Source organism: Nothobranchius furzeri, chromosome 7 (genome assembly GCF_043380555.1).
Source record: "Nothobranchius furzeri strain GRZ-AD chromosome 7, NfurGRZ-RIMD1, whole genome shotgun sequence".
NCBI classification, from domain to species: Eukaryota; Metazoa; Chordata; class Actinopteri; order Cyprinodontiformes; family Nothobranchiidae; genus Nothobranchius; species Nothobranchius furzeri.
Window position 1 is genome coordinate 76,310,233 of NC_091747.1, and position 13,356 is coordinate 76,323,588.

Here is a 13,356-nt window from a genome sequence, read left to right on the forward strand (position 1 = left end):
TTAACTGTCATAAACAACTACTGACTGAGACAGATGGTAGTGTAGTAAATGAAGTAAGAAGGGAGGTAAATGTTAGTCACATGCTAAAATAGTCTGTGAGAAAGTGTAACACTTCCTAAAACAATGTTTAAGTTGTAGGTTGGACTTAAGTTTGTACTAAAGTGTCCTCCTGCTCTGGTGATAACACTCAAGCAAGTAAATCATTTCACTCTAATTTTGATGACAAAACTGAACATCTTTCTTTTAAACACACAGTCCTTTTCTTTCAATTTTGACATTTACAACCTCAGATGAACAACAACAACACATCATTAATATATTGTAATTAAATTAAAACTAGAAAAGCATTATTGGTCTTTTGGAACCGCTTTTAGCTGCAATGTTATTTGGCACGATTCCATCGTCTTTTAGCACGATGGAGGGATTTTTATCCGCTCTTATTTTATATATATAGACATATATATAATGTTGCTTCGATTTATTGAAATTTGTGGGTATTTGTTTACATCCGGCTCTGGATGTACCGCCACCCCTTTGGTTTGAACTTTGACTGAATCATTGGCGCCATTCTGTTGTAGATCACTGCCTTGTTTTATTCAAATTCAATTCAAAGATACTTTATTAATCCCAGAGGGAAATTAGAGTTTCAGTACACACAATTCTGAGATCAGACATACATACATAGGCACATGACAAGAATTGGTGACTGTGGGCATTCGCAACCCTGAGTCGCACTACCTTAATAGAGATCAGAGGGGTTTACATGAGGATTGGGTCAGGTGGAGGAAAAAAAGGCACTTCAGAGTTACCCTCCAAAGGGAGGGCAGCTTTGCTCTGCAAAAAACACCTCAGACAGAAATGTAACAGACTTCAGACATAACACAAGTGTCCACTATTTGGGGTGGTAGGGTTTGGGACTCTCCTCACATCAGTGCATGCAGCCGCGATAAGCAGCGCTCGTCACCTCAAGCCTGGTTTATGCTTCTCCGTCAGCTCTGCAAGGGACAGACACGCACGGATTGACGGAAGCGTTTTGCTCTCCGTCTCCTGGAGTGTGTTGCAAAGCAATTGCCCGGCAGGACAACAGAGGGCGTAGCGCTGTTCTGTGGTATCCTGTCATGTATCCGGTCCAAGATAGTGTGTTTATATTGTGTTTTTTGTGTATATAAGAGACTTTTAACACGGACATATTTGTCTCTCATTCTCCCACCTCTTCATGCGCTCCCCACCTCTAAACCCACGTTTCCTGTCATTTCCGTCCACAAATCAAACGCTTGCTGCGCATCTTTTCACTCCTCCAGTCACGGGAGGATTAAACGTTCATATTTTTAGAGATTTTTTGCGAGATATTCTTCAAGCTTCTCCGTGTCTGCCGCTAGTTACCCTCGGCTCTCTTTGCAATGGCGGCACTGTTAACAACAGTGGCATCCTGACCAATCACAAGCTTGCGTAATCCGTTTCATTCGACGGATGTTTAAAAAAGTGGGCTCGACTCCGTACGTACTTGCGTGCCCTACGCAAGGACGGATAATGGCGTTGCGTGTCTCCGCACTGACGCAGACGGAGAAGCATAAATCAGGCTTTAGTCTAGACAGGGGAGGGAGGTCGTTGGGTTAAGAGGGCACAGTGACTCCTGGAATGATTCAGCGGCCTCGCAGTCCCGCCCAGGCTGGGATAGGAGACAGTTGCCATGGCGACGGCAGTGTTCCACATTTCTTCTGATTGGGGGTATTTGTTTCAGCCTCACAGGCTCAAGGCTATGACCTGGTTTGATCCAAGCTTCAGCTGATCTAACGTACTTGGATCAACATAGGAGTTCATGGTTGTCTCTGTGAATATAAGGTGCCCACATTGTCTAATAATTGTGCGAAGTTGCCAGGAGATTTTGTCTTTTTGGTGTTCAGAGCACTGTGATATCAAACCTCCTGGTTAAGTTAGATGTCCACTTCTAGGAAAAGTAGAAAAACTACTCCAAAATTTCACTCATGAATAATCTTTTACCTCAGCTATGATTCCTTAATGTTTTAAAGAGAAAGTTTCCTGAGAAACCGTTTTCACTTCTTTTTTAAAATATGATGGATCAATTTGAGTTTCACATGCAAACAGAGCATGAAAATAGCCTTCTGCCCCTATTTCCTGTGTTAGCTGCTGATAGAAAATAGATGGGAAAATACTCAGGTCAGAAAAAGCCACACAGATCTAGGTCACACTGCCAAATTAGCATTTTTGGACACACCTATCTTGGCTCACGACGGGGAAGGTTGTGTTGATGTTGGGATCCAGTAGTGTAGCACACATCTCAGCTAGGAGAAGCTAACCGTTAGCATTAGCGACTCCACAACACGGCAGAACTTCTTCAGGCTTTTGTTGTGTAGACAAAACATCAACGTTACAAGTTGCGTTGCTGTTAGACAATCAGAAGCGAGATGTGCAAATATCCGAAAATAATAATGATTAAGACTCTAAATCCTGCAGTTTTCTGCTCCCCTCTCCTCCAACTTTTCTACTCTCTAAAACAGGAGCACCAGAGCTTTTTTCCCCCACAGAGATCAAGGCATTCATTTACACTAGAGACCACTGCAAATGTGTTGAAAAAAACGCGTGAACGTGGTCTTTAACCCTTCACAGATTTATGGGCAGCAACAGTCGTTTCCTTACCCCGAACTTTCTGCAAAGGCCTGGCCATTGCTGACGTCTTTCCTGCTTTTCATTTTGTTAAAGCTGTTATAACGAACCTGCAAACAAGCTACACTTCTGCTGCAACGGTAAACCCTTATTACCAGAGCAAACAAGATGGTGCTGAACACCAGTCGTTGTTTTCTAGGTCAAAACGCCCATGACCTCAAGTGGTATTTTTTTGGGACTCTGGTCGTTTGTCTTAAAGTAGAAATGGTAGCAGCCGGCTGTTTCTCTTTCTCTGGTATTACTGAGTGGAGCACCTCTCACACCAGTGGTGATCTATCTCCAAATTTGCGAGTGCATAATGAGTGGGGGACCCAGTAAAGTGCGGCAGTTCAGTGAGAGACAATCACATTGTCCAATAGTGGCTTACGTTCCGAATTGGCAGAGGTTTTTAGACGCACGTGAGAGAACCACTTCATTCATTTTTTTCCTTGGTTTTTAATCTCCACAATATATTTATAGCTATACTATGTTAGAATGTTAACTCATTCACTGCCAGCCGTTTCCTGATCACTAACGGCCTTCGCTGCCAGCGTTTCTCACCATTTTTACTGTTTTTTAAGAGTCACAGAACGTTGCGCGCTAGGATGATGTCGACGCCAAAACAACCAAAACAAAGAGGAGACTCACCTCTTACATCAGGAAGAAGCCGCGTGTTTCGAGCGTTATCCGTTCTTTCATAATCCGTTGTCGAATTGTGATCGGCAGACGCTTTTCAGGTTCGCGCCTCACTTTTTTTTACAGGAACGGCCCAAAACGATCTCCAAACACATGGATGTATTGCCTCCTGACTATGTGATCCGTGACGTATGTGGATGAAGATCGGCTTCAGGGCTGAGATGTTTGTTCTCTCAGCGCGGGGACTCGTTCCGATGCTCAAACAGTAAAAAAATGCAAATGACGACTTTAGTCGTCAATGGCAGTGAATGAGTTAAGGGGCATGAGGAAATGTTTTACGCTAATTTGTTTTCCAAGTTTGCCATTGTAGCTTTAGCACACACTTGTATGCTCCAGAAGAGCAAGCTGCCCAATTCTGGGCCTTTATTCAGGAGCTCACACAGATAAATTCATTACACCAGCTGCACCTGCTGCTACATTTAGTCTTGGTCCTTAATAAAACTTTGAGAGCGAACATTTTTTTATTTATTCATTTTTTACCCACTTTTATTTTAGGCTTAGTTCCTGTGAAATGGGTAAATATTTTAAAATGATGCTTGTGTTGTTGTTCATCTTGGATTGGATTTCTATCATTTTTAGGCCTTTTGAATAAACAACATCCTGATAATGGAGTTTAAAGGAGAGAGTAAAAAGGGTTTAGAGGCAGAAATTTATAATAAATCATGTATGTAACGAATAATATAATTAATCCTACACTACTTCTGTATTAACTTGGAAAGAAGCATACAGGCCATCTGTTGCAAATAGTTTTATATTGACTAAAGTTGGAAACACAACAGAGTTCCTTCATGAAGAAAACACAAGTAACTATGTGGGAAACACTCAAGCTGGGTTTCCAGATCCTGGTGTGTGAGATGTGATTAAAACTACTTGATGGAATTATGTGAAAAGTGCACAGTTTATTTTTTGAAGGATTGGTTTCTATATTCTGTCCTAATCACACACACATATATGTGCTGTAACATCATTAGTGCCGAGTGAATAACAAGTTCTCCTCAGCTCAGATATTAGGGGCAAATCCCCAAACTTGCATCCATAAAATGTCAAACTAATTTAATACGTGGCTTGAAATTTTCACTTTGGTCTCAACATAATACTTCAAAGAAAAGGAGAAAATATAAAGTTATTCAGTCACAAGCGAACATCTTTTTGATGTTATTTTTATACGGAGGCAACAATTTCAGCATGTGACTGAAAGTAGTCTAGCATCAAAACACTCAGTTGTGTTTACAAAATAAAACAACCAGATAAATAATTTCTGAATGATGACATACTCGCTGTCCTATAAAAGTCCCACTTTCATCTGTTTTTAATCAAATAAACTTTTATTCAGATTGTTTTTCTACATAAGTTTTATCTCTGCGTTGTGTCTGCGCTAGAGTCAGAGAGCATGCCAAACGTCCATCTCCCTGGGTCAGACGGTGATCTGCAAACACAAGAACCTGCGCTACTACAGCTCCAAAGTCACCCAGATCACCTCCCAGACGTTCTACGAGGTCATGTTTGATGACGGCTCTTTCTCTAATGATACCTACCCCGAGGATATCGTGGTGAGGATGTGTTTAATTACACACACTTGAAGGGTTAGCTCACAGTTGTGCTAGGTCACTTTGAATGTTTAAACTCCTAAATTTGTTCAGTTTTAAAGGGGGAATAATCAGAGCTGTGCTCTTATTGCTATTATTTCAACTGGTATGAAAGAGCATGGGAAAATAAAAGCGCCTGCTTTTGCCGTATGTGAAGCAAATTTGCCAAAGCACATAGTACAATTTGCATAGTTTTTGTTTTAACTACAGTGATCCCTCGTTTATCGCGGTAGATGCGTTCGAGACCTGGCCACGATAGGTGAAAATCCGCCAAGTAGGGACACCATATTTACAGTACAGTACTATATTGAATTATCGTATGATCACATTCTCTTTTTGTGGGTAAAACTCAAGAAAAAAAATTTTTTTACTTGGTTTTTTTATAGTTTTATTACAAAAAGTGCATTTTATGATGAAATTGATGAAAAAAACAGGAATTTCTTGATATTTCGCATAGAAAAATACCGCGAATCGGTGAAATATACCGCAAATCGGCGAATTTCCCTTGAATAAGGCTCCAAAGAAAAAATCTGCAAAGTCGTGAATCCGCGATAAACGAACCGCGAAGTAGCGAGGGATCACTGTATATACCTTTATACAGCACGTCATGAAGACCACAGGCTTGAAAATAGTTTGGTACAGAGGACAATCTCTAAGAATTGTAAACACATTCATTGCTTTTCAAGGTTGCTGTCTAGCAAATATACGTTCACAGGAAAACAATCCTAGCACCCAGATGGAACGTTGAGATTTGGATTTATTTTGGTCCTCATACAGACCAGTGCTGGGTATGTAAGCAATACTAGATTACATGTCTAGAGCCAGCACCAGCAGGCATGAGAGGCAGCAGGATGAGGATAAAGGACGGTGTTACCAGGACTTTATGATTGTTGATAGAGGGTCACATTCAGGTTTTGCACGAGGTCGGGTGGTCATAGCATGTAGTGATTCATGCAAACAGGGTGTACAAATGTCATCGTGGCCCAATGTGGGAACCAATGGACAAGAAATGGTACCGACACTCAGATTGTGAAGTGTCACCCAAGGCCGACTTCAAAAACATGTCCACACAAAAGCCTCCTTCAGACAGGCCATGAAAAACGGAAATGTTCCGGACTCTGTCCGTAAGACCTTTGTGTCTGAATACAAACATCCGGATAACGTGTTCCGGAATTAAACCGGACGAAGCCCCTAGTAACAGGTCCGGACTTGTTACGGACAGGGTGGCTGCTTCAGACTGGTGAGGTCGAGTTCCGGACAAGGGGGAGGGGGAGGAGGAGGGGACCGGGGGACGCTGTGCGCGCCTATATAGCCCGCTGCTGTAGCATGCGGCGAACCACGGCAGCTCGCCTTCTACGGTACCGCCTAGACGCGCGACGGAGCGCTTCACACCGCTTCAGTGATTCCTTTAACCATTGAGCTTCATCATCCAGGTCTCTTATGCGTCTTGGTGTGTGCAGAATTATGCTTAAGCACCTCGTGATTTTTATCTTGAGAGGCGCTATAGAAATGATATTTTCTTCTTCTTAACATAAGTCCGATTCCCCCCCACCACCCCCACGCCGCCGTCAGACATCTGGAACTTTTCCCTGCTGTGTGAACGCAGCCGAAAGGACAAGTTCCGGTACAAAAGTGGTGTGTCTGAAAACACAGTTCCGGTTAAAAACCGGACTGAGTTGTCCACAAATGTTCCAGAATATCTATCTGAAAAGGACTAAAGAGAGAGTCATTGTGTTGTGCTTCTAGGAATGGCCACCATCATGTGCATGTGTTTGACATGATGAATGTGTTCTTTATTTCTGGTTCTTTTTACCTGAGATGACACATCATTTTCCCCCAGAGTGTCCAAATGCATAGGTCATCTGGGAAAATAGTCAACAGCTTACAAATTTACCGAAGGCAGTGAAGCTGAGGAAGAAAAACAACAGAAATATGTCTTTGTCTCTAAGAATTAAGTGTTATGGTCCCATGAAACAACCTGCAGTGCATCTCACACCAACCCAGTAAACCGAAAAGACACGCGCACCAAAATATCCACCGATTTTTTTTTTCTCAATTAACATCATCCATCATTTTTGCTAGCAGCTGTTTAAGATGTGGGTTTTCATTGATTGGCAGCATTTTAGCACCAGAAGTAGGACCAGTTCATACTGGATATTTTTTACTGTCGTTTGTGAATAAAAAGTGTGGCAACCTGTGGTTGGTTGTTCTAACAGTGTACAGGCATAACACAGAAACTCTTCTCAGCACAATCTGAGAACGTTTTGACAGTTACACAAATTAAATGTTGTACTTTTGTCTTTTCAGAGCAGAGATTGTGTGAACCTGGGTTCTCCAGACGTTGGGGAAGCTGTTCAAGTAAAATGGCCTGATGGGCTGTTCTATGGTGCTAAATACCTGGGGTTCAACGTGTCTTACATGTACCAGGTACACACATTTATATAATCTGAATGAAACAGTTGGTTCATAAACGATAAACACATTTGCAGGAGCAACTGTTGGTCGAAGTAGCTCAGACTTGTTGAACTCAGAGTTTCTGTGACTCCTCTGACGTTGGTCGGGTCCCCCCGGCCTACAAGAAGCAGAGTGAGAGCACCTGGGAGGGAGATGTTATGGTGGCCGAAGACAAGATTGAAGATGATGTGGGAGGGAAAAAACCCCCAAAACAAAATATGTTGGAAGCAAAAGGTGTGCAGAGGGAAAGTAGGTCGAGAAAAGAGATGGAGAGGAGGAGGAGGATAAGGAGGAGGTGACAATCTGCATTATTCAAACTCACTAAATTATTCACTTAGCAGAGAGTCTCAGGGCTTCCACTTAAAGCTTTTTTTAGTCTAACTGGGTGTCAAGTGTTACTTATGCACAAATGCTTTCATGACGCACACACTCAGCTGAACATGGGGCAGATTATTTTTAAGGTGGAACAAGAGTTTTCCATTGTGGCCTTGTTTCTTTTTTTTTTTAGAAAGCTGGAGTTCTTGATTAGAAAATGTTTCAAATAAGCCCAATCAAGGATTTAAAACCGTTATACAAACGGAAGACTCTTATCAAACCTTAAATGATTTATTATTTAATAACAGCACAACAAAAAGGAAGGCCCTTTTCAAACAGGATGACACTGAGATGCGACTACATGCTCGTTGAGACCATGCTAACACGATCCTGATGGGTTTGTGGCCTTCAGACCAACCCACACAGATATGCTGGCTTTACTTTCCTCCACCCAGGTCCAATATTTGCTGCTACCATAACAATAATCCACCCCAATCTGAAACTTTTTTTCTCAGTTTAACCTCCATTGTCACATATTTAATTATAACTTTTGTGATTTTTAGTAAAATGAAAAGCATAAATGACAGTGGGAAAGAAAATGTTACCTATTGCAGTCTAAATTAGGAGGCGAGCTAACAAGCTATCACTATTAATAGTAAAACTGATTGTTGCATTTTAAACACATTTTGGTGAAAAGTTATTTGCAACAATTTCTAGTACAGAGCTAATGGGATTCTGTCTGCACCGTGCATTTATGATAACTGACGTTTCTAACTTCCATCGGAAAAACTCAGTCCCGACTTTCTTACGCAGCTGTGGCAAAAAGTTTTGAGAATGACAAATATTGTCTGTTTGCTGCCCCAGTTTTTAGGATGGAGTTTGCATAAACTCCAGAATGTAATGAAGAATGACGGGTTGAATTCGAATCGATCAAAAAAGTTTCGCTTTGCCACGAAGATGAACTTTATCCCAAAAGGCCGATTTCCACTGCATTTTTAAAGCTTCAGAAGTAGCCTTCATGGTGCCCAAGAAAGTCCAAAAGGGCTCAAGGACCATCTTTTGGAAACGATACAACCCTGGGATCAGGGCTTCGTCACATCTGATCTTGTTTATGAGGGTCTTCTTCAAGAAGGCATAAAACAAGCGTCTTTACTCCCAGACTGTCCCCGTCAGGGTCAGACGTGTGCTGCTAAAGGTACTGGCAGTTGGACCGTGTCAGATGAATCCCTTATCTGATAATTTAGGACATCTGGAGAAAGTACACTATAAAAAGCAACCTATAGAAACTACCCAATAAAATTGAGGTAACAATTTGCTTAGTTAATTTAAACACCATATATGTTTGTAAATAATACCTTATATTGAAAGTTAAGAAATACTTAAAGGAATTGGGTAAAATCTAACTGACGCTTATTAGTAAATATTACCCAATTTTCTAAGCTAGAAAATTATAAAATAAATTGGACACATGCTGAAGCTAGGATAGATCCTGCAATCCTCCGCTTTCTGGACCACCTGCTCTACCTCCTCAGCTATACTGCTGCCCAATGTAATGCTGGTATGAATAAGAATTTATTCCATCAAAAGCAATACAAAATTAATATATTTCTGTTTTACAAAAGCTGAACTGAATTCACTGTTGCTCAAGATTATTTTTTAGACATACTAAAATATTTCCCTTAAAATGTAAGTGCACCTGTAACTGTAACTACATGAATACTTGAATTGGAACGCTAATATAGCACAGAACTGTACACAGATAATCTGGCCAACATGTGCAATTGTTATTTTTGTTAATTAAAAAAAAGGGTAATCCAGCAGTGCTGGACTAAGTTTTTTGGGTATTCTACTCATTGAAATTGGGTTCTGTTACTTAATTAAATAAAATAGGTAGAATGAACTCATTTTTTAAATTTCGGTCTTTAACTAATATATTTAGTCACATTTTAGAAGATTTTATTGAGTGATATTTAGCATTCCAAACAAATCAGTTTTTTCAGTGTACTTTCTGAAGAAGAAAAGGCACCATGAGCGCTACCATCAGTTCTGTGTCCCGCCAACAGTAAAACTTCCTGATTCCATTCATGTGGGGTTGCTTCTTACCCCAAAATTCCACTACGAACTCCGCAGCAAAATCGGTCCCGTTGTAGTCAAGCAGAGCTGTTCCACTACTGCGGCCGTGCGGCGCAGTGCGCCGTTCCACCATCCGGCAAAAATAGGATCGATTCTATTTTCGCCGGACGCCGGAGCACCTCCGCAGTAAATGGACAGAAATCACAACCGCCCAACAGGAAAGGGAGCAAGCACAACTTCCGTTATTTCACAATAAATCGATAAACAAAAGGCGTTTTTTGTTTCATATGCACAGGTTTAACAACTTTTAACAACTATCAATGGCGGCTGAAGTTTAAATGCACAAAAGTAAGCCATAAATACAGTTTCCACTATCAAAGTAGTCACCCTTTGATCCAAACACTGCTGATCTCTCCACACAAATGATGGGCAGATTGAACAGTTCATTTCGATGCTTTTCCCACACAACGGGTGTTTGGATCTAACTTCCGCGTTTATTGCTCGGACTGTATTGCAAGATCTCGAAAATCCCGCCTGCATGCCTGTTTGCCCACCTCAGGTCTCCGCACCGGAGCGGAGCCGTTGTAGAGCGGGTACCAGTAAAAATTGAGTTCGGAAGCGAGCGGCTGAGGAAGGCGGGGGCAGACCGGAGCGGAGGTAGTGGAATCTTGGGGTTAGCCACAGGGGTGGAGTCACAGTTTATCTTCAGAACATAGACATCACGAAACAATTGTAACTAAAGATCCTCCCAGAGGAATTCTTCTCAAACATCCAAGAATAATTTGTTGGTTGGGTTCATGTTCAAGAATATCCCAGACCATAGTCCCACTAAAACTGGAGGTTGATCTTCATGAGGCAGGTGCATAAAAAGAAACTCCCAAATTCTCACTAACTGCAGTCATCGATTATGCAAGAATAGAATATCAGAATTTGGAGCAGAATCGGATCGATGGCACGTGAGTGAATTACGGAGGACCTGAAAAAGTAAAACAAAGACCGACTCTGCATATACTCTTCATAAGAGTCGATAAAAGCCATGACAGCAGGGTCATACTGCTGCATGAATTCTAAACTCGTTTGGGGAAAACTGTTGAAACCCTTTTCTGTTACCAACTTTAATATAAATGTTACTAAACTGAAGGCATCATTGGTCAAAACTTCATGATGCCACTTCAGGTGGTCTGAAGAGCTACATGTGGCTCCAGAGCTAGAGGTTGCAGACACACCATGGATCCATCACACACACACACATGGAGCCCACTGCAGCAGTAAAGGCCCTGCAGTGACATTCATGTTCTAGCCGATTAGATTTACTTATTTTTTCAATCTTCTAACCTAGAGTGAAGGGGCTAGCACAACTTAAAAAAGGGTTTGTGTGCATGTCCAACTTTTAGCTGGTGAATGCAGTGAATAAGCAGGGGAAAACTTATTATTTTAAATATTTTCCTTTGATCTCAGGTGGAGTTTGAAGACGGTTCTCAGGTGCTGGCAAAAAGGGAAGACGTCTACACTTTAGATGAAGATCTCCCTAAAAAGGTGAAGCGTAGACTTGTAAGTATTAGACTTGGGGGGCCAACTTGAAGCCAGAGTTGGATACAAGATGGACTTTTTCTTTGTACTTACCAGCGTTTACTTGTGTTTTTGTTTTCTAGTCAACAGCATCAAGTATGCGTTTTCAGGATGCTTTCTTCACCACACAGGGGGAGAGGAAAAGACAGAGGACTCCAAATTCACGCTTTCAGAATGACTATGTGGCCCTGCCAGGCCTCCGTACAACTGCCAAAGGCACATGGGAGGAGCACAGCCACAAGGAGAAATGAAAACTTGGAGGAAACTCAAAGACTAATGAATGCACTGAAATAACGGGGGATGTTGAGGAGAGTTTTGTTGTGCTTGTAAGTTTTTTGGATCTGCTTCCATTTCAATGGGCCACACAGCTTTCCTGTGCAAAGATCAGAAGAAGTGATGAAAGGTTTTGAAAGGGAGCAAGTGGTTTTGGTTTGGGTGAGTGGTTGGCATGACGGGCCGGAGAGGAATTCTGATCGCACCCCTTTGGAGTGGGTGAAAAGTGGGCATGCTGCCCCACATCCATCAGGGAAAATGAACAGGACAGAATAGTCACGTAACCTTTTTTCAGATGACTAATTCTTTCTTTGTACATGAAGGATTTAAAAGTGACATTTTTCTAAATAGCTCATTTATGGTAGAATATTTTGGGAAATTTTTTCGTTTCTGTTACTGATTTTGATTATTTCTTTTTTTTTTTTTTGCTTGTATTATTTTCCTGTTTTTATGTTTTCATTGCATGTTAAACACTGTCTCCTAACTGCTTCCGCTGGGATAAGTCCAATGACACTACAGTGGCTTCCTTTCTGCATTTTAGCAGATTTTAATTGCTAAAGTTGGACATTTATGGATTATATAATTTGACACTGAAACCAGTAAAGAAGTAATGGGTTTAATCCTTTGCATAAACATTCAGACAGGAAGCCATAACCTTGGATTGGATTTTGTGCTCTATTAACGTGAAATGCTACTGTCGCTCTATTGATTGAAACCATGTTGAAATAATTTAAAATTTGTATTTATTTTTGCTTTGCTGAAGTTGAAAACTATTGCTAACTGCTGTATGAAAAAATATAAAATTACAAGTTTATTTTTTTTTCATTGAATTGTCATTTAACTCAAATTCAATCAGTAAAAAATAAATCGGTAATTTTAAGAACCATAAACGGTTTTGTGGCTTTGTTTTCCAGGGATTCTGAAATTTCCCATCGTCTCTGGAAAAAGAACTTAATTTGGAATATTTTTTTTCTGTATTGTTTACAACTCACCGACAGTTTTATAGACCTACAAAGGGAATGCTACTTGACATAAGCTATAACTTGATGGTTCTTTGTTTTCCATCCATCCATCCTTATCAGGAGTCGGGTTGCGGGGGCAGCAGCCTAAGCAGAGAGGCCCAGACTTCCCTCTCCCCGGCCACTTGGGCCAGCTCTCCCGAGGAATCCCAAGGCATTCCGTGGAACATAGTCCTTGCAGCGTGTCCTGGGTCTTCCTTTAGGTCTCCTCCCGGTTGGACGTGCCTGGAAAACTTCACCAGGAAGGCTTCTAGGAGGCATCCTAACTAGATGCCCAAGCCACCTCAACTGGCTTTTCTCCATGTGGAGGAGCAGCGGATCTACTCCAAGTCCCTTCCAGACGATCGAGCTTGATTGACCAGTAAATCGAGAGCTTCGCCTTCTGGCTAGTTACTTCTCAACCCTCTCTTCACCACGACAAATTGGTACTACGCCCACATCACTACAGACACCGCACTGATCTGACATTTGATGTCCCAATCCAGCTTTCCCTCACTCGTGAACAAGACCCCGAGATACTTGAACTCCTCCACTTACCTTGAGAAGGCATTCTACCCTTTTTCGACTCTGATTTAGAGGAGCTGACTCTCGTCCCAGCTGCTTCACACTAGGCTGCAAACTGCTCCAGTGAAAGCTGGAGATCATATTCTGATGAAGTCACCAGGATCATCTGCAAAAAGCAGTTTTATGTGCCATGTATAGTGCTT

The 13,356-nt window shown here is 41.5% G+C and overlaps 1 protein-coding gene across 9 annotated transcripts in view; it reads left to right on the forward strand.

Annotated features, from left to right (window-relative positions):
- The window catches only part of kdm4c (lysine (K)-specific demethylase 4C), a 50,972-nt gene extending 39,134 nt beyond the window's left edge, over positions 1-11,838 (forward strand). For 6 of the 9 annotated variants that reach the window (XM_070553757.1, XM_070553762.1, XM_015954216.3 and 3 more), the window contains 4 exons: positions 4,740-4,910; positions 7,254-7,373; positions 11,247-11,339; positions 11,441-11,838. In XM_070553757.1, the coding sequence (XP_070409858.1) occupies positions 4,740-4,910; positions 7,254-7,373; positions 11,247-11,339; positions 11,441-11,608 (552 nt within the window). In that variant the 3' untranslated portion in view covers positions 11,609-11,838. The remainder of the gene's footprint in view (positions 1-4,739; positions 4,911-7,253; positions 7,374-11,246; positions 11,340-11,440) is intronic. The other 3 variants (XM_070553761.1, XM_070553760.1, XM_070553763.1) reach the window with 3 other exon arrangements.
- The last annotated feature ends 1,518 nt before the right edge of the window (positions 11,839-13,356 follow it).